We start from the raw sequence: 26303 nt of genomic DNA on the forward strand, positions 1-26303 counted from the left end.
TACATAGTTAAAGCGAGGGAGTACACAATTGATGAATTTCTTAGTTACAAGTCTGCTTGAACGCATTTGGCTTTGCTCTCACAAGAAAAAATAATATTAAACTATAAATTGTTGGAAATGAGCAACTTAAGAGTTTGGAACATCGTCGCAAGGTGCCTGCCTGCAAGGAATTCACCTTGCGACGATGTGCTCAAGAACTATTTGATCTAGTTCCCCCCTCGCCTTTTTACCATCGAACCGCGAGGCACCGTAAGGATCTGCATCCCTACGTGGTCGATATACCGTGGAATCTGGAATGCTCTTCCAGCTTCCATTTTCCCCAGTTCCTACAATATGAGTACCTTCAAATCAAGAGTGAATAGGCATCTTCTAGGTAAGCGAGCTCCACCTGCATCACCGCTTACCATTAGGTGTGATTGCAGTCAAGCGCTCGTCTATAAACATTAAAAAAAAAAAACTGCTAAATTTTCTTGCCGTCTTCTTCTAGACTCTGAAATGCAGGTAGAGTCACTAAAAACAGACTAACTAGACGTGTCATAAAGACTCTTATAAAGTTAGTTTACTTCAAATAAATGAATTAAGTACATATATAAATAATTTTCCTATATACTTAAGGTCTTAAGTTATTTTGTGATATAAATTTATGAAAGGTAAACAGGTCGAGCCACCAATCGATAGGTATACGTTTACTTAAAAAAAATGTCAGTACCTACAGTGCCTGTTGTTATCATTAACGTGTGATTAAAAATCGAAAAAATCCACCAACCTGCATTGGAGCAGCGTGTTGGGTCTAGGCTTGACTAAAAAAAATTGGCACTATAAAATTAGGAACTCAATATGCGAATATTAATTTTACCTACGTTTTTATGTCATTAACTGCTTTGGGCCATAAATTAACATACTTATTTATTTATTTGGAGTTGCTATGCCTGATTTGAAGCGTAGATTGCCGGGTGGGTAGGACGACTTCAACTACAGTTTCGGAAATTCGGGAAGGCGAGTTCGAATCCCAGCACCTCCAACTTTTCTAAGTTATGTGCGTTTTTTTAAGCAATTAAAATATTACTTGCTTCAACGGTGAAGGAGGACATGATGAGGCAACCTGCATGCCTGAGAGTTCTACATAATCGACAGCCGATTGTCTCAGTGGGCAGCAACCCTGCTTTCTGAGTCAAAGGCCGTGGGATCGATAACAACTGGAAAATGTTTGTGAGATGAATAGGAATGTTTTTCAGTGTCCGGGTGTTTATATGTATTTAATAAGTATAGTGTGTATATTATTCATTAAAAAAACTACTCACCAGTCTTCTTAGCACCCATAATACATGCTACGCTTACTTTGGGGCTAGATGGCGGTGTGTGTATTGTCGGAGTATATTTATTTATAATTTATAATGTTCTAAAAGGTGCGTGGATTCCACAACTTCGCACTGGGCCAGCGTGGTGGGCTACGGCCTCAACCCCTGCTCATTGTGGGGGGAGACCCGTGCCCTGTAGACTGTATTGGGCCAGTGATGGGTTGATATAATGCCTGATTTAAGGACGATAGACGGAGGGAAACATGAAATTTCACTGAGACTGCGCGACCGCGAAATGTTTTTATCGTTCGTTGCCTTAATCTCAGAATAATAAACGACCGGTATACGGCCTGTCGTTATTTGTTTAACGCCTAAAAACACGTCATCCTCACAAATAAGTAGACACCTGTACAAATAAAGAGTGTTTATTACTTAGCGGAATTTTTTTTTACCCCCCATTCTCAGATATAAAGGTTGTCACGCGAAGAGGAGGGGGTAAGTGAACCGTATACCTATACAAGTTCAACCAAACACCGGCGAACAAAAATCAAATAAACAAACACAGAAACTATCGTATTTATATTACCACTAGCGAACCGCCCCGGTTTCGCACGGGTGCAATGTACCTAGATACTAATATAGTATGGGTGATTTGGAGTGATTACATACAATTCCGTAGCACATAAACTTAACCTATCTCCTAAGTTTTAACCAGCGTTTGCAAAGTAATCGCACGAAAATGTGTTTTGTTACGATATCACACTACAAATCTTGTAATTTCTTGGCTTTTCTCTACAATAATATGCAAGTATTCTACATATAAACCTTCCTCTTAAATCACTCAATCTATTGCTGAAAACTGCATTAATAACTGATACGTGTCTTTGTTTTATACTAATTAAAGATGGATATTTTGTAAGGTGATAGCCTAGTGGGTAGGATTTCGACTTCACTTTCGAGAGGGCGAGTTATCTTAGCAGGCACCTTTAAACTTTTCTAGGTTATGTGCATTTTAAGCAATTTAAATTTCACTAGCTTAAACGGTGAAGGAAAACATCATGAGGAAACCTGCATACCTGAGAGATCTCCATGATGTTCTCAAAGGTGTGTGAAGTCCACCAGTCCGCACTGGGCCAGCGTGGTGCAGCTAACCCTTCTCATTGTGGGAGGAACCCATGCCATGTAGCAGGCCGGTAATGGATTGATATGATGATGATGATGTAAGGAAAACAAAGTTCATTTAACTACGATGCTTTATTGAAACCTGCGAGAAATAAGAATAAAAAACAACAATTTAGAAAAAACAAACAATAACATGACCATCACTGACAGATGTGGGTTTTTTGATTAAAAACTTTTCTTCACAAAATTTACTTACCTATCATTGAACTTTCACATTTGTTATATAAATATAACCTAAAATAAACTATTTAAAACTAAATAAAATCTAAAACGTCCTTGAAACCACCGCAGCGAGGCAGGATGGCCAAACTAATTCGTTGGCCAAGGTAACTGCCCGCTCTAGGATCACCGGTAGACTCGATAACTCTTTTCGATAATTCTTTGAAAAGAGCTCTTGCCTCCGGACCCCACGGTCCCAAAGTCTCTACCATCACTTCAATAACAATTTTAAATCTTTATACATATATATTTCTTGTGAGTGTATGTCACTGAACTCCTCCTAAACGGCCGGACCGATTTGAATGAATTTTTCGGTATGCGTTTGGGTGGCACCCTGAATGGTTTAGATTTACAAATCAGCCCGACAGATGGCACTGGTGTCCGCTAGTACGATATAAAAATCAATAAAATTCAACAATTCAATTGAATTTCGCGCCCGGGCCCTCCACACTTAGACCAAAGCAATCACCGCTGCACCAAGGAGGTCGTCACAGGGTTTTCTTAGTAAAAGATTCGCACGCTTGCAATAATAAAATAGAATTGGATACGAGGACCTACCGTAACACTATATAAAGAAAACACAATAAAATAGACTGCAGTAATTTACTTGAACGGATCTATCTTTCGGTCATCCCCGTTATTGTACAATTCCAACACTAAAAACCTTTCATATACCTTTCGCTACGACGCATCTTGAAAAACAAGCCCCGCCCGCATATGTGCTGAATACAACGTAATATAACGATTATAACCTGGCATCGACATATTTCACAACACTTACCCGGTATTTAAAAAAAAAGCTTCTCGCTTACCTATCGGTGGGCCCTCCCTGAAGATAGATATTACATACAGAACACCTTTTCCTATCTTTATGATTATTTTTGCTGAGTTTACATGACATTATTATAATTTTTTGTGAATGTCATGGTCACTTGTTATCGATGTACATATAAGTGAATGTATAGAATATTGTACAAGTTTATTACTGTTTATAGTAAATATGTATATTGTTAGCGTGCTTAATAAATAAATAAATAAACACTATAAAGTCATAGTTATCGACCCACTACCGCAGACTTAGAGTAAACGATCAAAAACAAATTCTACATACTTAATCATTTTTTCAATACGTTTGCATATACATGTGCTGCTAAATTTTTATTTAATAAGTTAATTATCGGCCTTATTTGTATTGTTTTTAATTTACATTGGGTCTTTATATAAAATGATAGATTTGCGATATTGTCACATGTGTAACTTTAGTACGTGATTTAGAATTATTTTACACTCAGATAATTAATATTGCTTTATACTCTTTACAAACAAAAAGCTGATATTAACAATCGACTTACCAGAAACGGACATAAATTAGTGATATATGAATATCGTCTTTGACATGTGCAGAACTCCTTTGTGGGGTTGAGTATACGCTTTAACAACATGATTCGTAAGGTAATTCTTGACCTCTCCAGGTCGCAACACGACTCCTGTTGCTAATACAGCGAGTCGCCCCGCCGCGACCGTTTATTTTAATAGGAAAGTTTTATATTTTTTACACAAGAGTTGCAATCGGTAAACTGCGCTGTACACACGGCGAACACGCAGATTAAATAGAGTTATAACAAGGGAAGTGACTTCTTAATTACCCCTTACCCGAGCTCCTAAACATACATATAAAAAAAGGGGAAAAACACATCTAATACAGCGAGGTTACTATACATTTCATGAATTCCTTAATGACAAGGTAGATTGGAAGCAGCCAGCCTCACTCTCATCTCCCGCAAGATAGAAAAATTATTGTAAATGTTGATGTTGGAAAAGAGCTGCTGAGTAATAAAACACGCGTCGGATGCTAACTGACATTTATTATGGAACTACCTTGCATACCTCCCTTTAAAGTATAACAATAAGTGCAATAACAAAAGTGTTCTTATATTATACGTACTCTAATTATTACTTAGGTTATTATAACGTTTGTATGCTCTCAAAGCGCGCGCCGAAGCACCCGGCACTGGAGGGTTTACCACAGGAAGCGGAAAAGGGACCGATTCCACAGAAACTGATGCCTCCTGCGCATCCTCATGGTCGGAATGCTCTTTTGCTTCCTTTATCTGAGATGGCTGACCAACACTGGGTGTTTCGGTGTCGCTTTCGACATTGGCACCGCTAGTACTATTTTCCCCCTCCGGTTGGCTAGCACGAGACAAGGAATACCTATTATTATTATTCTTAAGCGGAGCAAGCTGGTCTTGATGTCTGCGCCACTCCGTTCCGTTACCCACTTTGACTTTATATGATACTGGCCCCGTTTGCTCCGAAATTAAACCCTCAGACCATTTCCCCGTTCTTTTGGTATAATCGCGTACCAGTACCGCTTCGCCTATGCCGAATGCCTTATTACACCCTGTGCTCCTAGCTCTCTGCTTATCCTGTTCCTCGCGGACAGTTGAAGTAACGTCTGGCCGCAAGGCATCCAACCTGCTCCTTAGTCTATGACCTAGTAAAGCCACGGCGGGTGAAACCTTAGTGGTCGCATGATCACAATTTCGATATTGGAACAGAAATCTGTTTAATGCCACTGATATGTCCTCCCTTTCATATTTAGCTCGCTTTATTATTTTCTTCACCGTCTTAACCGCGTTTTCCGCCTCACCATTTCCTTGAGGTCGATAGGGTGCTGATGTCGTGTGTTTAATACAGTTCTTAAGGCAATACGTCTTGAACTCCTCGGAGAGGAAGGGAGGGCCGTTGTCTGTCACTAATTGGCAAGGGAGACCAAATCGCGCAAAAACGGATCTTAAAGAGTTAATTGTCACACTAGCGGTTGTTTTTAACATCTCAACCACCTCTATCCACTTAGAGTGTGCATCGACTATAATGAGGTACCGCTTACCACCGCAATCCGCGAAGTCCGCGTGTAAACGTTGCCACGGATGCTGAGGAAACTCCCAGGGATGCAAGGGGGCGTGAGCTGGTGCATCCCGCACGTGCCGGCAAGCAGGGCACGAGCGGCATAGCTCTTCGATGTCATTGTCTATATTCGGCCAATATACATAATTTCGCGAAATATTTTTCATTTTATTCATCCCAAGGTGTCCCTCGTGTAGTTCTCTCAGGACTGTTTTCCTTAATCCCGATGGGATGATCACCCTGTACTTATACATCAGGCATCCCAAATCCACGCAAATTTCGCTTTTACGAATAAAATATGCCTTCTCTTCATTACTAACGACAGACGCCGGCCAACCGAACATTACATATTTTATTATTTTACATAATACGGAATCTTTCTGAGATTCATTAGCAATCTGTTTAAAGTTAACCGGTAGCATTTCCTCAAGTAAGTTAGTATAAGTTACTTGTTGGGCAGGGTGTGTGCGCGATTGCTCGTGCAAAATCGGTAGACGCGATAATGCGTCTGCGGGCCCATTGTTTTTCGATCGTACAAACTCGATCGAAAAATCGTAACCCGCCAGTCGCACGGCCCATCGCTGTAACCTACTTGCCGCTGTTTGGGGAATACCATTATTACTACCGAATATAAACGTTAACGGTTTATGGTCCGTTTTTAATACGAAATGTCTACCAAATAAAAACTGATGATGTTTTGTTATACCAAAATATATTGCTAAAGCTTCTTTATCTAATTGACTGTATTTTTTCTCAGCCTCGTTAAGTGTGCGGGACGCACAGCTGACAGGCCGTTCCTGTCCGTCTTCGTAGCGATGGGCTAGCACGGCCCCGATTCCGTAAGCACTGCTGTCTACTGATAGCACGAGCGGCCGCCCTTCCTCGTAGTGGGCCAATACACGCTTACCTAGCAAAGCCTTTTTGGCCGATTTAAAGGCGGTGTCGCAATGCAAATCCCAATTCCATTGATTTTTTCTTTTTAACAGCGCATGCAGCGGATACAAAATTGTACTTAGATTTGGGATAAATCTACCGTAATAATTAATTAGGCCCAAAAAACTTTTAAGTTGCGTCACATCTTTGGGCGTTGGGATTTCGTGAATCGCCTTCAGCTTCTCAGAATCGGGGTGTAAGCCCTCCTTATCTATTACAAAGCCCAGATAGTTTACATTTTTCTGTAAAAATTTACATTTGTTTAATTTAACTGTTAGGCCGGCCTGCCGTAATCGCTCCAATACAGCTCGCAGATTGTTCAGATGTGCCTGTCTATTCTGACCCGTCACACATATGTCATCGAGAAAAACTACCGTACCTGGTACCCCCCGTAAGGTCTCTTCCATTAACTTTTGGAATTTTTCAGGTACGCACGATAATCCGTACGGCGTCCGGCGGTATATAAACGTTCCGATATGTGTCGTGATTGCGGTATACTTTTGAGAACTTTCTTCTAGAAGGACCTGCTCGTAGGCGTGGCGAAGGTCAATTTTACTATATTCCTCGCCATTGCTTAAATTGGTAAATAACTCGTCAATACGAGGCTATGGATAGTAATCTCTTTTTAGTTTAGGATTAATCGTTATTTTGTAATCCCCACAAATTCGGATATCTCCATTACTTTTGACTACCGGCACGATCGGTGTACCAAAGTCGGAATGATCGACGCGGTAAATCGTACCGTCGGACTCGAGCCGTGCGAGTTCCCGCTCGCGCCAGCGCCGTAGCACGCCGCGCCTGCGTCGCCGCCGCCCGGGCGCAGCGCGCGCGTCCGCTGGCTGCGCGCCGCATGCAGGCCCTCGCCCGCCTGCCCGCCGCTCGCTGACATCTCGCCGCCGCTTACCCCCGCGTGCCTCTCGGCCGCCTCTAATGCCAGAGCTAGCTCCACTGCCTTTTTGTAGTCCAAACTTTTTTCGGCAAATATTCGAGATCGCATGACGTCACTCGCTAAACCCGAGACAAATTGATCTCGGAGGTCCTCTTCTAATCTTGTACCGAAATTACACGTGACGGCTAAATGCTTCAGGTGCTGCAAATATTCAGTCAAGCTTTCGTCTGGTCGCTGCCGTCTTTGTCGAAAAACATGTCTCTCGGCTATCTCGGAACGTTGCGGCTCCAGATGGTTTGTGACCAGCTCGGTAAGGGTATCGAAAGACTTATTCTCTGGGTGGTCCGGCGCACACAGGTCACACATCAACGCATATGTCGCTTCACCTACCACAGTAATTAACATCGGCACCTGAAGTTCATCTCTAATCTCATTTAGGACAATAAATTGCTTGACCCGTCGTATGTAAGCCGGCCATTGTTTCGAGGTTAAATCGAAAGGTTCGATTTTGCCGATCGGCATGTTGTATCCCGTAAATTTAATCTTTTGTTCGAATCACAACACTAAATTTACTGATTAAACACAAAAAAACTAGTTTTACGAACATAGATTAGCTGATTAAAATCGATATTTGTTTTCACTCGTCGCCAGTGCTGAGTAATAAAACACGCGTCGGATGCTAACTGACATTTATTATGGAACTACCTTGCAAGAGCAACTACTGAGTTTCTTGCCGGCTCTTCTCGGTAGAATCTGCTTTCCGAAACGGTGGTAGAGTCTTGAAATAGATGAATTTTTAATTTTGAATTCTTATTATTATGGTTCATGATGATACACACTTAATACGGTATAGGTACACTGCACTACTATACAACAAGCACAATTAAATCTCTAACGAAATAAAAAGCAATTTCTCATCGGCTTCTTATCGCCGAATCTGCCCTCCGAACCGATTGTAGAGTCAATAAAGTGAGACAGACTGGTTCAGAAGTGCTTATAGAGTAATCCTACATGAAATAAATGAATTTTAAATTCGAAGAAATATTGTAGCTAATATACATATAATTAATTATTCTAACTTTACAATAATTGTAACTCGTTCAGTTTCACATCCAGCGCATTTAATATCGACTCCGTTGTGAGAGGTAATTCTGAAAAAAATGAAAAAAGTTACAGATCAAGACCTCGACTACTATTGAGTTTCGCAGAAACTAAACAAATGTATCGTAAGATAAGTTAGGTATCACTCTGGCTAGTTCTTTTAAAGGTACGGCTTGATAGAGCTGTTAAAGAACTAGGTAACGAATTAGTATCACCATGAATGCAGCAATGAAAGAAAAAAAGATAGTAGTAGTAGTAGTAGTAAGTAGAGCTCGTTGGGACAGCTCTTCCTAAGGGAAAGACCTACCGCTAAGCTTACATGCTACATGAGTTTTTAGTTCAATTTAGTTTAATGTTGTTAAGTATTAATTTTCGCTTGAATTAGGGACCACAAACCTAGCAGACGGCTGGTCTGGATGATAGTCTCATAAATATCCTACATCAGAAGTGGGATATGTCGGTAATATTCGCTCTGTATAATAAATTAACCACCTTAGTCCACCAATCTGCAGTGGGCCAGCCTGGTTGACTACGGCCTTCTCATAGTGGGAGATCCGTGCCTTGTAGTGATGATGATAATGAATTAGCTATGCCCGCGGCGTCGCTCGTGAGGTCAGTAGGTATCTATCGGAATTTATGGCGACTGGCTTGCGCCCAATAGGACTGTGCGCCCGGGTGCACCGCATCTCTGGCACTCCCGGGTAACGACGTCACGATTTGACCTTACATTAAATAAAGGATTTCAATACATACCAAGATCAATCCATTCGTTAGGATCGTATCCAGACTCTTTGCGTGATTCCATTATACATTGCCTCAATGCATAAATTATACCAAGCGCGGAACATACGCCCATTTCTCCGACAGCTGCAATTGAAATACTTTTTAAAGTAATACATGAAACGAGCGACCGAGGATTAATGAGCAGGAATGAGGAGATCCGTAGAAGTAGTAGAGTTACCGGCATAGCTCAACGAGTCGCTAAGCTGAAGTGGCAATGGGCGGGGGGCATATAGCTCGGAGAACTGATGGACATTGGGGTTCCAAAGCGCTAGAATGGCGACCTCGCGCCGGTAAACGCAGCGATGGTAGATAGCAGTGGACGTCCATTGATTAACAGGACGAGGATAATTTCATCTGTTATTGTATATTTTAGGAAAAGTGTTTAAGCTAATATACCTTTCGACCCTAAAACGCCTTTAGTGTTTTTGGAATTGTATCTCAAGTGAACCCCAAATATCACTGGAATGTCCTTAGCCAGACACACTTTGTAGGTGAGTGCATCGTTTGACATCAGTTTGCCTGTTTTTTTGTCGTAAACAAAATGTTCTTGGGTCAAATAACTTAAACCTTGCACGTAAGCACCTTCTACCTATAAAAGCGGAATCAATACAATTAATCTTGTTGTGTAAAAAAGTGTGGTTTTAAAACAAGCGAATTAAAATTTGATTTAGAGATATCTTAATAAATGCCAAAATTTATTTCGCATAGTTTAACAAATATAACCTAAAACAAACTAAACTATTTAAAACTAAATAAAATCTAAAACGTCCTCGAAACCACCGCAGCGAGGCACAGTTCCTAAGATGCTGGCAGCATTGCCCCTTTGGATGGCCAAACTAATTCGTTGGCCAAGGTAACTGCCCGCTCTAGGATCACCGGAAGACTCGATAACCCTTTTCGATAATTATTTGAAAAGGGCTCTTGCTTTTGGACCCCACGGACCCAAAGTCTCTACCCAAAAAGGCACAAAAATGAAGCTGCTATCCAGGTTTTCATATTTACGCCTCTTGGCCTGCTCGGCACTGGTAGCAGCCGCACCTACCATTGACGGGGTGGCCTGGATGTGTGATGCAGCTAGAGTATCAACACAAGTTGCAGCCCACAGGAGTGACCTTCCAAGCCTCCAAGGTATGAGCGTCATACCATCAGGTCTCTTGCCATCGCTCCGCGCCAAACCAATAGGTTCTAACACAGGTGATATCTTAATTATACTAAATATGGCTTACAAAAATACTAACTGAGCAAAATTTATTTGTCATGACGACTATGAAACCTTAAGGAATAGAAATTTGTTTTTTTAAATCTCACCTAACTTTACATATAAGTAGTAGCAGTGGGACAGCGAGAATATAGTAGTGTGGTTTTTTATTTGTCGCTTCGCTCACTTAGTATACATTTCACCCACTCAGTATTCCTAATCGAGCGATTAACGGCGCTTTAACTATTTATTATGACAGCGTGTTTTTAACTCCTTTAGTTAAATTCTCGCAAACATAATTTAATGCTGCTGCTTAGTTTAGTACTACAGTGTCTCATTAGCAGCGCCGTTTAATTTACTATTTGCTTCATTTATAATATAATAAATCCCTATGAACATCAAATTAACATAGATTTCTGTCATTTACCTGGCCAACATCAATATTTGGATTGGCACTCAATCCAACATCCTCCAATATGTCGCATCTACAAATTTGGAACTTTCCAGTGAGAACGTCCAGTTGAACTTCCAAAATTGAAACTGCGAATGCGCTGTAGTTACGCAAATCCGGTTCGGTATCAACCATCGTGTAAATCGCGGTCAAATCAATTTCTTCCTCACCGGCTTTCTGTATTAACTCCAACCACGTAGGATTGCCCAACTTTTCTTTTATAGGCTTCAAGCGTTGCTTCAAAGTGTTACACGCTTTTATTATAGAATAGCAAACACATTCGCTCACTATACTGGAGCCGGAAAAAACGTTATTCGCTGCTACGAATGAGTAGTTAGGAATAATTGATATTTGATTGAGTGGGATTCCTAATTCATAAGCGCATACTTGAACTGCTTTGGTATTAACGCCTTGACCCATTTCAACTCCCCCAGTCGATATGGTTACTGTACCATCACCGCGGTATATAGAAACCATGGCTGTATAGTTCCCATAATATTCTACTGGGAATAGCATCACGTTAATATTGATAGCTTTCTTCATCCATCTATTATTCTTGTTAAATGTTTTGACTTCTTTTAATCTGTTCTCGTAATCTGCTTTTAAAGTCAGGGTTTCTATGAGCGATGGTAAATCATTGTCTTCTGTTCGCATGTTGGCTAAACGGACTTCGGTGGGATCTTTTTTTAAGGCAAAAGCGATATGCTCCATAATGTTTTCTATGCCCATGATGCCTTCCAGTGTACCTTTGAATAAATGAAACAAAAAAAAATCAGACTTAAGAGAATTAGCATCAAGAAAAAAAATAGTTTTTTTTTAGTTTGATCATTACAGACAGGTAACAATCAAGGTCACCGTCATGAAAAAAACAGTAAAGGAGAAGCAAAAGAGATTTTAACTATATAGAAATGACTAGTATATAAGCTTAATTGAAATATTCTAAGATCTATTCAAGCAACAGAACAAAATCTTGATTTAATGCACGGAATAGTATAATGAGAAAAGAATTGATAAACAAGTAAAACGGTAAAAAAGAAATAAAATTTAAATTGAACGACATATCTTTCACGTTTGATAAGTTTTTTGAATAAGGAACTTCTAAAAAAGACACAGTTGCTTCTTTAAGCATTTATAATGAAGTAAATTTGAAAGACATAATTTTAAAAAGGTATTTAAATAGATATTAGTACTTTTGAGCAAGTAATCCTAATTAAAATATAGACTTAATATGTTACTACAACTAAGTTAAAATATAAAGAAAAGCGTAGAAGAAATAATTTGGATGTTTGTGTATTTCCTAAAAAATGCGACAATACGTAAAAATAAATTAATATTATCTAAATTATAGTGAAATTCCGCAAAGTATTCTTTAGTCCAAAATTATTACAAAATTTATTTAAAAATCGGGATTTTGCAAAAAACAAAAATATATAATAGCACGGTCGCCCAGGTTCTGCTATATTAAATATTAACTTACCAGGTGCCCTAGCGTAAGAATTAGAATTCAAATCAGTTCGTACAGCATACGTCTTCAGATTAAAATAATCGGTGTTATAGCAGCTGCGGAAGCTACTCGCAACGTAGCTCAAAATGTTCTCGTTTTGAGAACAGCCAGCATCCTCCGTGATAGAAGCATTTAAGTGTTGTATTTTACCATCATCATCAACACCCACCTAATGAAAGAACAATAATATCAAAGCAAAGAATAACGATTTATTGTAATAATGTTAACTCTATGCAGAGTGTGGAGGACGTGGTCTTCTGAATGCCAAGAACCTTCATAATCGTGAGGTGTGCAATCATAGAGATCATTTTCTTAGAATGAATGTGGGTATGTGTAAGGATGTCGTGTCGACTATTCCTTGGCAAAGAAAACTGGCGCAAGCCAAAAGTACTTAGCAACTCGGTGACCTATTTGGGGAAACCGAGGGTTTTGTCTGTGCAATTATGGACGAAGTCATCAAGACGAGAAACTACCGGAAACACATTATGAAACGCACTCTAGACATATGTCGAGCGTGTCATCGTCCTCGGGAGTCCCTCAGGCATATAGTTTTCGGGTGTTCTCATCTTGCTAACGGCGAATACTTGCACAGACATAATCAAGTAGCCAGGACAGTTCATCAACAACTTGCTCTTCGGTTTGGCCATATCGATTTTGAGATACCTTACTATAGGTACGACCCAGCGTCAATTCTTGAAAATAGCAGTGCATTGCTCTACTGGGATCGAACGATTAACACTGACAAGTATATTACAGCTAATAGACCTGATATAGTGCTAGTCAATCGATCAGTGCGCCGTGCCATAATTGTTGACATTACTATTCCACATGACGATAATCTGGTGAAAGCTGAAAAGGAAAAAGTATCTAAATACTTGGACCTTGCTCACGAGATTACCGCCATGTGGAATGTTGAGTCGACCGTTGTCTTGTCGCGAAAAGCTTTCGCTTGGTTGTTGGATCAAGGGAAGAATAAATATCCGAACAGAAGGCAGTAGTCTTTGAAACGGCGTGAAGGTTCCTCACTCTGGAGCCCTGACCATCGGTTGCTTGGGCATTCAAAAGCCCCGCAAGCGGAGGGTGGAAGTTTTTTTTTATAAATTTTTAGTGTTTTTTAATTTATTTTTAATCATTGTTCATAATTAAAAAAAAAAAAAATAATAATATATATATATAAATCTATGCAGTAGGGACAAACAAACTTTCGCATTTATAATATTAAGTATGGATATACAATGTACGTGTATAAATATAAAGTTGGAAGCAAAAGCGATTGAAACATAATAAGAAAGACTAAAGGCAATAAATATCTTGTAAGATACTCGAATATAATTTTTAACATTGATAGTTAAGGGTTATGTATAAAGGTTCATAGGTTTCTGAGAAAGGTGTACGTAACTACAGAAATTTTGAATTTGAATTTAAGTTAAACCAACTGACGAGAGTCACCTCTACCCCCGAGAAGGCAAGAACAACTTTGTAAAAAATTGTTAGTACTATTCTACAACCACTTTAAATAAATCAATTTTGAATATAGCAAAATGGTAAGTCTTCAGAATAAATATTGTGCATCGGCCAACGTTAAAATAAATAGTTCTGCATTCCAAATCTAAGAAAATGTTCCAAAACACGTTGAGGAAAATAATTGGGTCCTAAAAGTAAACAGTCGTAATTTAAATGTTATCACAAAAAAAGAAATGCTTTTACCGTTTCGAAACGTGAATTTTTATTTGTTTTTCGTACTGTGAAGATGAGTGAATCTAATGAAGAAATTCGATACATTTTAAAATTTTAAAGGTAAAAAAGCAACGAAAGCCGCTCTGGTCGCCCTATTACGAAAAATGGATGCCATTTTTGAAAAAGTGGAGCAAGATCGGCATATTAGTAGTTACAACATAGCTGAAGAACTGGGAATTGACCGCAAAACAGTTTTGGCGCATTTAAAAAAAACTGAGTACACAAAAAAGCTGGATATTTGGGTACCTAGTGAGCTCACTGAAAGAAACCTAATGAACCGTGTACTCATTTGTGATTCTTTATTACGACGTAATGAAACCTAACCATTTTTGAAGAAGCTGAAAACTTGTGATGAGAAGTGGATCATGTAAGACAACGTTCTTGTCTTACATGATCCACTTCTCAAAGAAGTTGATTGAAAGCGGCCGGAATTAATCAACAGACGGCGTGTGGTTTTTCATCATGATAACGCTAGACCTCACACATCTTTAGCCACTCAGCAACAATTAAGAGAGTTTGGCTGGGAGGTGATTTCCACCTGTTTCGGTATCTTCAGAATTTTTTAGGCAGTGTCAGTTAACATCACGAGAGGACTGCAAAAACGACTTGTCACGGTTTTTTGATCAGAAGCCCCAAAATTTCTGTAGCAATGGGATTCTCTCCCTACCTACAAGATGGCAAAAAGTTATCGAACAAAATTGTACCTACATAATCTGGTTAAATGTTAATAAACTATATTAAAAAATGTTTTGAATTTTCTTAAAAAAAGGTGAACAAACTTTTTCCCCAACCTAATATGAATTTTGCCGATGCACAATATATATTCAGAAATATTGTAAAATATTGCAAAAAAAATATTTTTATAGTTGCTGTCTTAATTAGCTCATCTCTTTGTCTAGCAATTCTATTTTATACCTCATACTCGCACTCGAACGGCAGTCTTCCTCCGGCAATAGCAAGATTGGTCTCTAATGGCAAGATAAATCTGCAAGGACGATCCAGTCTCTTAGCAACAATTGCGCTAGCGCACGCTACTTGCACATTGCGACTTACTTTTCCACCGAAACCACCCCCTATGCGGCGAACTTTTACAAGAACACTGAAATTTAAAAAAAAAACAAGACATGTGGGTACATTCCTAAGTCTTCAAAAACTACGATCTTTCAAAAAGAGTCACTTCATTCTATTTTAGCTAATGTTTTGAAACTTACTCGCTTTCCAACATATTTAAGCATCTTGCAACTGCAATTTGTGTCAAATCCATCCATTGAGTCGTATCATATACTTCCAAACTGTTGTCTACAGGAATGACTACACATGACAGAGGTTCCATATAATAAAGATATTGGGCCTTTGCGTCAAACACGCCTTTTATTAATTTTTTAACATTATTGCCTCTGCCTTTTGGCTCAATCGTAGAGCCAGATATAATTCTGTCACTAAATTTTTTGGCTTGACTAATAGTTAAAACTGGTAATGTATTTCGAACATTCTTGTATGTCACTTTTACTTTTTTAGCTGCATTTATAGCTAAATCTTGACTTATGGCTACAACTATTGCTACCGGTTGTCCATGAAATTTTATATTTTTGTCTGCCAATATCTCCTCATCTTCAGTTTCAAGTTGTATTCCAGGAAAGGTAAAAGAATTTACTCCGGGTATGTCTTTAGCTGTATATAGAGCCAAAACGCCTTCTAATTTCTAAAATGGTTTTAGTATATTGTAATTTTATAAATTAAAAATTTCTTAAATAATGAAAACATATTTAAAATGTTTCTATGCGAACTTACCAACGCATTTGCAATATCAACTTCGTCTACATCGCCATTGTGGACACTCGATAGTACAAAAGCACCAAATACTTCATTTAACATCGATGGTATATCATTAACATACTGCGCTTCTCCAGAACTTTGAATAACAGCTTCTAATTTCATTATGGGCTGGTTAAGAGGATATAGTTTAGGATCTGTTTGGAAATTCTGCATACCGCTTGATAAAGGTCGTATAATTAATTCACCACCAGATTGGTATCGCGAGGAGATGGTTCCATCTGGAGTTAAACTTAGAACGAACTGCAATAAGTAATATTTTAATAAATATTAGTTTAGTTAATAAGGTATAATTATGTAACATTTAATCAGTTTATTAATAAAGTTGCTCTTGATTTGTGTTTACCTTATAGAATAGTCCTATTGCCAATTTCTTTCTTGCCCATGGCGATAGTTCAGGTGGACTATCCTTTGGTACTATTTCTTTATTTAATGAATTAATTGCCTCTTGCAATACTTGATTGTGAATTAATTTTTTTCCTCTCAAATATGCTTCTGTTTGGCTAGCATGAATAAAATCGGGTGCAATGTTACCATAAACAATACTTATTGAGTCAATAAGATTATCACTGTCGAATTTAACACTAAACGCAACATTTACAATTGCCAAAGCATTCTGGCTCCTTGGCATTATCTGCAACAACCATTTAATGTTAGATGTTTACATATTTATGAAAAGTGTCAAATTTTTTTTTTAACTTTTAACATTTGGCTCACCTTATAACTTCTAAATATATGAAGCGAATCTTGTGGCGGTAATTGAAAACTCACGATCAATTTATGTTGCATATCGATTTGCAGAAAATAGGCCATAGAATATGTAGTATTCATACCCTTTGAATCATCTGAAAGAATTAATGTATAATTAATATATACGATAGTCTTCTTGATATAGGGATAACTGGAACTTAGATTTTACCGATTAAAATTTGACGAGATTGACGTTTTGTATCACCTCATCCAAAACTGAACCGATTCAATTATTTTTGGCATGAAAATGTTAAAAAAGATAACGTATAGGTTTCTCTTACTTTCTTTAAAGATCACATTTTCTTTAGCTTTTCAAGAAAAAGAAATTATAGCGACGCGTTTATACTCGACTTTGATTAAAATGAAAAAAATAATGATTATTATAGAGGCATTATCCAATGAGGCAATAGGGAAATACTTAAAAAATGTTACCATACTCCATTCAAATGAAGTTTACCTTCGTTACCATCCGCTTAAAGGACATTTAACAGAAATTAAAGAATATTTATACTTACGTATGGTGATAGTAGCTCCTATCGCTTCAAACAATACAAATACGTCAGATTGGTAGTCAGGATTCCTGTGCTTCAACATTATGTTGCCTGCTAAAGAACCTATCTAAAAATGGAATTAATAAGTAAGTATTAATTATTGCATGACAAGAGGTGATAAATAGTAAAATCATTATATTAGTGTTTTTACCTTTCTGACTGGCATTTGTGCGATCAAGTCGAAATGTTTCGCAAATTCCCCTAAATACGCAAATTCGTCCCTCGTAAAAGCAGCTTGCTTGAATATAGTCAAACAATCTTCTAGAGAGATATTGGCCCCGAGAACTAGGTTTTGATCATAGTTATAGTGCTTCAGAGCTCCGACATCTCTGATGTCTATCAGAACTTTTGGATATTCAAAATCTTTAATAAGTCCTGTGAAAATGAAGTGATGTATTTGTATAACTTTGCTAATAAGGTACATATCATTCATAGTAAATTATTTCGCTCTCACATACCTTTCCCAGTATTTCCATCAATTAACATATATGGTTTAGAATTATAAGTATTAAACATATCTAAAATTTGATCCTTAGTAAAGACTTTAATAAAGGTGTTGTCTCCATAGTCAATTGTAATTACTTTATCACCTACATTTGAAGCGTAAATTAAACTCCAATCATCGTCGCTGCATGTAGAGCACTTACGGTCGCAAATTTTGGTTTTATCATTAAAACAAGAACTAAGTTCTTCTATTTCCTCAACTTCTTTACGCAGGGAAGGACTGGCATCTACAGCGAATGACTGAATCGTTTTTAATATTGGTCTATATCCGGTGCATCGACATGTGTTACAGCCAAACGAGTTCTCCAACTCAGCCATATTGAGACCCTTGTTTATGAGACTGCAATTTTAATAAAAATAGAGTTATTATTATCAGCCAAATGAGTTCTGTTTATGAGACTGTAAATTTTAAAAATAGATACTTACAAGATACTTACTTCGGATCTCCTTTCCAAATGAGAATGGTTTCGGTTTAGGTTAGAAGGTAAACCAGGCTGCCCAAGTGCGGATTGGTAGACTTCCCACGCCTTTGAGAAAATTATGGAGAACATGCAGGTATCGTCACGATGTTTTCCTTCACCGTGATATTTAAATTCGGAAAAATATCAAGAAGTCCAACGGTTGGTTTCCGAAATGGCAGGTATTTATATTTTTAGATTTTTATCAGGTATGGTCTGGTCTGGAAGGTTTGAGAACCAACCTACCGACAAAGCCTTTTGGGTAGCGTAGTAGCCGATTAGGGGTATGGGTTTTTATAACTGCCATACCCCCAACAGGTTACCCCGTTACCCCCTTAGACTGCACAATAACTCACAACCAGGTGAGATTGCAGCAAGGGCTCATTTGTAGTGAAATTTAAAAAAAATCTCACCTTGTTAAATGCATAACCCATCCGGGCGTACAATATCCACACTGGGTTCCATTAAATGCGGCTATGCGTTTCTGAACATCGCTGTAACCCTTCAGTCGGTTGCCAACTCCCTCTATAGTGGTAATGTCCCACCCGTGGCAGGATAAAACAAGCACCAGGCACTATAATCATCATCATCATATCAACCCATTACCGGCCCACTACAGGGCACGGGTCTCCTCCCACAATTAAAGGGGTTAAGGCCCGTAGTCCACCACGTGCGGTTGACTCCACACAATTTTGAGAACATTATCAAGAACTCTCAGGCATGTAGGTAATTATTTATATTGATTTAGACACTATAATAGGTAACATAATTACGTAAGAAAGCAATAATTGTAGTAAAATAGTAATTACCGAAAAATTAAAATTATCTATACTTACTAGCGGATCCCAGCGCCATCAGTCGGGCTGATTTATGAATCTAAACCATCCAGGGTGCTACCCAAACGCATACCAAAAATTCATTCAAATCGTTCCAGCCGTTTAGGAGGAGTTCAGTGACATACACACGCACACAAGAAATATATATATAAAGATAATAAAACTGTAACTAGAAGATTTCTGTACATTTAATATATTTTGAAAATTTTGACCGGGGGATGCTTTATAATCGACACTGAGTCCAAACTGATTTTTATTTAATTTTTGTCTGTCTGCCTGTCCGGGCATCACGAAAAAACTACTGGACGGATTTAAATAAAATTTGGTATAGTGATAGCTGTTTATCCCGATAAACAATAAGTTTCCTCCGGGAAATGGGATGAAATTTTTTATCAATTTTACTTTATAGCTCCGTTAAATTTCGACCAATTTTTATAATTCTTTTTTTATTTAAAAGTGTATACTATCAAGCATGTTCTGTTTAATTTTAATGAAGATCTGATAAATATTATCGGAGATAAGGGACATAACTCTTCACAGATAACAGCAAGTCGCGAGCCATATGGGACAAGATCGAATGCATGCGTATCATCCTACTAAACACTAATATTATAAATGCGAAAGAAATAAAATAATATACATATTAAGTTTGATTATATACCAGCAAATTCAGTTTTAAAATATTCAAATTGAAGCTATCGCTTCGAAGTTGCGGCGGGTATAGAATAACACGTACGGCCGCGAATAACATAGTTTGGAAATAAAACAGGTCCACCTGGTAGGTAGCGCTGCAATTAGTTTCTAGGTTTTTTTCTAGGTGCAGACGAAGTTGCGCGCGTCAGCTAGTATAATATACAAACAAAAATAACCTACTAATAACTATAATATTGACAAAAAGTACACCCCTTCCAACTGTTCACTTGTGGGCATGGCAAGTGGGAAACCTTCGCCAATTATAAACAGAGCAGGCATGCAATAAACACATACTAAAAATTACCGCTCTGTGACCAAAAGCCTTAACGTCAGCCTTAACCTTTTTTATTAGTAGTAGAAACTTTTTGTGACCAAGCTTGTCCGGGGAAGTACTAACGCCATGCTTATCGGCCGCTAAGCAACATTGTTGCAATGAACGAAAGAATACATTAATACTCTTTTATTATACGGACAAAATTCAGAGATACAGATACAATAGAGCATTAAAGTAGAAGGTACAATTTGGCGCCCTTATCGCTTTAAGTGGCGTGCACAGAGGGTATGCACAGGGTATGCAGATTATATAAAATAAAAAAAATCTCCCGTAAGAGTTATAAAAAACTTAGGGATATGCGTTGTAAGAGTTATAAAAAGCCTACCATTAAGTATTTGTAACTCGTACTGGAGTTTTTCTTAATTTTGTATCATCTGCATACCCTGTGCATACCCTCTATGCACGCCACTGTGTCGCCATAATATAGTGATCCCTTCCAGGCAACCCAAGGCGTACGAGAAAATGCTATAGGGCCTACAGGTAAAGGTAGGTCGTAGGTAGAACTTATATATAAGTATGTTAAAACTACAAAATAACTAGCCGTCTAGCTATTTTGGATAACTTACGGAATTAACGGAGAATGTCTCCACGGTGCCACTGGTCTCTCTCTGTGCAGTCACATTCACAATACACGCTCCGCATATACCCACCCTGCACATGGACTTTGTGCCGGGGAGTCCCAAGTGATACCTGAGGAACGCGTTCAGGGTCGTCTCCCGATGGAGGGAGTTGTTGACTGCAATGCCAAATATTTTATTTTAAGGCTAAAGCCGAACCCACGGTTAACACGCGTCTACAAATGAGTACAATATTGCGATCAGGGCCCCAACACTGCTATTAACGATATTTTTAATGGTAATATAATAAACCAAAAAAAAATCATAATATAATAAAACTAGTAGTTTGGTGCAAAAATAAAAACATCCTATAGCAAGTGTAAACAGCGCGGTGCGGCGGCGGTATCGTACCGGAACGCTAAATCTCTTGACGGTTTCTTTGTAAGGTAAGGTCGTAAAAGAGAACATTCGGAAATTATAAATTCGAAAAAAATCCTTACCTGGGATCGAACCCAAGACCTCCAACATGTAATACCACAGAACTCACCACTGTGCCAAGGAGGGAATCATGCTTTATGTTGTAACTACGACTGTAACTTAATTTTTATCGAAAAGTTAAAAACACGTTTCTAGTACTGTATACTCTATCTCTAGTAATTAACGGAATTATGTGTTAATCGTTTCAAATGTATGTTAAATAAACTTGTTTTAATTTGTTTGATAATATAAAGGTATGTTTAATTACATTTTTTAACAAGTAGCCTTTATAGAGGAAAAAGCTAAATATTTATGTGGAAGCATTAAGAAGTAGACCTAAAAAGAGATGGAATATGAGATGTGAGATATGAGATATATAAAAGGATTGGATAGTGGACTAATAGATGTAGAACAGTAGAGTGGAAGAAGAAGACATGTAGTGCTGACTCCACTTAGGCAAGAAAAAGAAGAGCAGAAGCAGACAAGTTAACTCTTTGTATCCTAGCCCGTAAGTTAGCTATCTGAGATCATATTAAGACAAGAAAAAACATAAATCAGTGATACTTAACAATATTAACCTGTGTCGCTATTTCAATTGGAACTGAGGGAACGAGTTTGTTGAAGATATTTTTTGTTTCTGGATAAGTGTTTTTTTTTAATAATGTTATTTTAAGTATTGGCTGTTCTTATGGTCCACTTTAAATTACCCAATAAAACCAATGTAGATTTAATTGCATAATTAAGTTGTCATTTTGACGGACGAATGGCGCAGTGGGCAGCGAACCTGCTTTCCGAGTCGTGGCTGTGGGTTCGATTCCCACAACAAGAAAATGTTTGTGTGTTGAACACGAATGTTTTTCAGTGTTTGGGTGTTTATCTGTATACTATAAGTAATTTGGTGTATTATATTCGTAGAAATATTGATCAGCCATCTTAGTACCCATAACACAACCTACGCTTACTTTGGGGCTAGGTGGCGATGTATGTAATAACGTAGTATATTTATTAATTATTTATTTATTTATTTCTGATTAAGATTTCTGGTCGTCACACTAACTTCGCTCACATATTTCAGTAAGCCATTAGACACGAATTTATATTGGTTTTGGTATTAAATTCATTTATTAAAAACCAAAATCTATAATATAAATTCGTAATCGCTTGTTTAAATACTAATTGCCTCTAAAATATCAAAGTAAAATTTGATAAATACCTGTACATTTTTTCCCGTTCACGGTAAACTCTACGAAATTCATTATTAACTAAAAACACTCGTGTTCTGTGCTAAGACGCTATTCGTTATAATGCATCTTCTAGTATAGCGTTACGAGCTGATACCTACGTAATGAAACGACAATTCTAGATGGTATTGGCATTAAAATCCTATCCTACTAACATTATTGGAAAGTTTGTCTGGGTGGATGGATGAATAATTGTTACTCTTTCAACAACTACAATCAATTTGACAACAGTAAAATAGGTTTTACATAAGAATAACAAATAAGCAAAGATAGCGTAAATCGACCAATATAAAACAATAAGTTTCAAATAAGTCGGAAAAAATATGCTATCTGAGAGCGTGCGCTGCATAAATCATTAGAGTTATAAAGTCAAAGTCAAAGTCAAATATTTCTTTATTCAAATAGGCATATAGATGGCACTTTTGATGCGTTATTTATATACAAAATGTGTACATAGCAATGAGTAGTGATGGCGATAACTATAATCGTAAACTTAAAACTAAAGCTACGAGGGTTCAAATCGCGCCCTAGTCTAAGAAGAAGCCCCCAACAAACTTAGCCGGGTGTTCTTTTTGTTATCACCATCTCACATTGTCATTAGAAAATATTTAAGAAGCAACCTGGTTAGAGCAATTGTTTACACCCAAGGTTTTTTATCGTTTACGTAATTCTTTATACTATAATAGGAATTTTCTATAAGCTTTCGCTCAATACAAACTTTGAACTTCTGTAGTGACATCCCCAATATACGAAAATAACGCATTCTAGGATTGTAACTCTTAGCCAAATCTAAAAAAAAAGCGGCAGTGTATATCTATCTTTTATGTGAGCCATTAAAACCGTATAAGTAAGTAAAAAAAATACATTTCTATTGGATACTCTATTTCAATACACATTTCATAGTATATTAAATAGAATATCGCGCCGCCGCGCGCCGGTTAACATGAAGTACGGCGGCGGTGCGCAAGGTGGCAAGGCAGATTACGACACGACAAAAACACCTCTTACTTGTAAGAAATCAGAAATATAGCGCAGACAAAGTCACGGGCATCTGCTAGTTCAGTATAATTTGCATAACTCAATATACCTATGGAACTTAGGTTATGAACACCAACTGTGGCAATATTTTTAACGCTTTATAGACTTGCATATTTGTAACCGACTCCTTAGGGTGCGATTTTGACCCACTTTAAACGGTCAGATTTTATTCAAACTTTGCACTACCGTCAAAGACCGATAACAATGCAATAATTCGATAAAAAATATCCTATTATCCTGATTAGATTCGCCAGGATTCATCAATTTTTTTCCGCATCCTTGGCATGAGAGTAAGAGAGATAGAGCGAGTGCTCGACCTACGCATGCGTGCTGTTCTAATGACAAGATTCGCTAGGATTCATAAATTTCTTTAAATATCCTTTGCATGAGAGAAGAAGAGATAGAGCGAGTGCGCGAACTACGTTTGCGTGCAGTTCCAGAGACTCAAATCTTTGATCGGGCACACAGCTTAGCACATTCCGACTCGCGCATCCGTCCCGTACGGATGTCTGTCTCGCAACCGATTGCTCGAGGTGAAAGTGTCAGTGGAAATCAGTGTCCGTTTCTGCGTTGTGGTAGTGCAGTGTAGTTCTAGGGTCTAGGATTCCTGTAAGTACACGTGTTATTATTAGCGTAGTTTAACACCCTCGTCACCTAAAGGCGAGGCCCCATAGGGCCACACCCTTTTTTTAGGCACACACCTCCCTGCATGGCAGGGAGGTCAACCGCTACCCCGGGGGCCGCCATGGCCCTCGCCGACTCCGACCTTAATCTGGAGGCCCTCTTAAAGGACCTCCAGGAGAATAACGCGGGTTACCTAAACCGCTTTAGGACTGTTAGGCCTAGAGTGTTCACGGACAGCCCGCAATCCCCGGCTCCCGCAGAGCCGATAACCGAAGACCCGGTCGCTATCCCTGCGATAGCGATCGAAGAATCTACCTCCCCGGCATCATCCGAGACCGACGACGGCTTCACCGTCGTCGGTGCTAAAAAGCGGAAGCTTAAGGCTTCCAAATCCAAGGCGAACCCGCCAAAGAAAGTGGTAACGGACCGCCCAACTAAGACCCAGTCCCAAGCGCCCCGCGCAGCGCCTCGCGCAGCGTCCCAGGCTTCCCCTGCGGACGAAGACGAGCCCGAAGACTCCCCTATGGAGGAGCAACCCCAACCCAGGGATAGAATCCCACCTCTCTTCATCCGCGACAAGCTCGCATGGATGAAAATCATCCCGCTTCTTGAAGCGAACGGCATCGGCTTCACCGGTGCCCGATCCACCGCTATAGGCATTAGAGTACAGTGCCTATCCTCCGACGACCACCGTCGGCTAACTTCAATGCTCAGAGAGCATAATATAGGTTTTCATACCTACGCCCTAAGAGACGAACGCATTCTCCGCGTCGTCATTAAAGGATTACCGAAGGAGATTAGCTCCGAGGTAATAAAAGCCGACCTTTTGTCGCAAAATCTACCTGTCCTGGAGGTACATAGGATGTACAATACCAGGACGAAATATGTCTACGAGATGGTTCTCGTTTTATTAGAACTTTCCCCCGAAGGTAAAGAGATTTACAATCTCGAAAAAGTGTGCCACCTTTCAGGACTCACTATCGAGAAGCCCCATAACAGAGGCAAGGTCGGCCAGTGCCACCGATGCCAACTGTACGGCCATTCCGCAAGGAATTGTTTCGCCCGCCCTAGGTGCGTCAAGTGCCTGGGCGATCACGGCACCGCCGATTGCTCCCGACGGGACCCGACCGTCGACGAACCACCGAGCTGTGTACTCTGCTACACCCAAGGGCACCCCGCGAATTATCGCGGATGCCCTAAGGCGCCGCAGTTTACACGGCGCAGGGGTCCGCCGCCGGCTCGGAGACCCGCAGCACAGCCCGCCCAACGCTTCGTCCCAGCGCCGGTACCCGCTACCAGCGCATGGGCCAAGCCCCTTAACGGAGCGCCTAGCGCCTCCGCCCCCGCCCCCGCACCGGTGCCGGTAGCCCCTCAGGCCACCGCACCGGCAGCGGCCCACCCGGCCTCAGCGCCCTCGCCCATGCACCTATCTCCGGATATGGACCCCCTGGACTTCATCCAGTACCTCGTGTCTGCGGTTGACATGAACGAGGTAAAAGTATTCTTTGCAAAGGCAAAGGTCTCCCTCAACCAGGCTATGCGTGAGCACTCTAGCCTCCTAACAACCATCGGGACTATCCAAAAAGCAATCCGTTAATGGGTAGTACATATAAAGGTAGGGTAAAACCACACTCCCTGGCAGTCAGCTTCTTTAATGCAAACGGCATTATCGATCAAATGCATCAAATCCGTGAATTTATATGTGCACAACAAATCGATATCTTCCTAGTGCAAGAGACCTTCTTAAAACCTAGTAGAAGCGATCCCAAAGTTGGAAATTATAACTTAATTAGAAATGATCGGACCACCAACCGGTTGGGTGGTACCGCGATCTATTACAGAAGGGCTCTTCACTGCACTCCTCTCGATCCTCCACAGCTTACCAACATGGAAGCCTCCGTATGTCAGGTGGGTATGACCGGCCATCCGTCGATCATACTAGCATCCGTTTATCTCTCACCGAACAAAACCTTTTTAGAGAGTGACTTACTCGCTCTCCTCTCCTTAGGTGACTCTGTCATTTTGGCTGGCGACTTCAACGCTAAGCACACCGACTGGTCCCGCTCCACTAACGCGCACGGACGACAACTTAACATACTTGTCAGACGACCCGACCTCAACTTTATCGTAGTTGCCCCAGACTCGCCGACTCGCTTCCCGATGTCGGATAGTTCGATCGACCGACCGGACATACTCGACATA

At 39.4% G+C, this 26303-nt stretch overlaps 2 protein-coding genes across 2 annotated transcripts; both read right to left on the reverse strand.

Annotated features, from left to right (window-relative positions):
* Positions 1 to 4645: 4645 nt before the first annotated feature.
* On the reverse strand, positions 4646 to 8100 carry LOC120631771 (uncharacterized protein K02A2.6-like). The gene is made up of 2 exons (XM_039901449.1): positions 7285 to 8100; positions 4646 to 7147 (listed from the first exon to the last, which is right to left on the reverse strand). The coding sequence occupies exons 1-2, from the start codon at positions 7951 to 7953 to the stop codon at positions 4646 to 4648; spliced, it is 3171 nt and encodes a 1056-aa protein (XP_039757383.1). The 5' UTR covers positions 7954 to 8100.
* A 411-nt stretch (positions 8101 to 8511) lies between these two features.
* On the reverse strand, positions 8512 to 22454 carry LOC120631772 (indole-3-acetaldehyde oxidase-like). The gene is made up of 16 exons (XM_039901450.1): positions 22412 to 22454; positions 20731 to 20900; positions 18715 to 18875; positions 17798 to 18183; positions 17491 to 17714; positions 17304 to 17406; positions 16756 to 16883; positions 16385 to 16672; positions 15997 to 16281; positions 15417 to 15907; positions 15121 to 15304; positions 12442 to 12637; positions 10941 to 11710; positions 9712 to 9904; positions 9286 to 9399; positions 8512 to 8582 (listed from the first exon to the last, which is right to left on the reverse strand). The coding sequence occupies exons 1-16, from the start codon at positions 22452 to 22454 to the stop codon at positions 8512 to 8514; spliced, it is 3807 nt and encodes a 1268-aa protein (XP_039757384.1).
* Positions 22455 to 26303: the final 3849 nt, after the last annotated feature.

This window comes from Pararge aegeria, chromosome 18, assembly GCF_905163445.1.
Source record: "Pararge aegeria chromosome 18, ilParAegt1.1, whole genome shotgun sequence".
NCBI lineage: Eukaryota > Metazoa > Arthropoda > Insecta > Lepidoptera > Nymphalidae > Pararge > Pararge aegeria.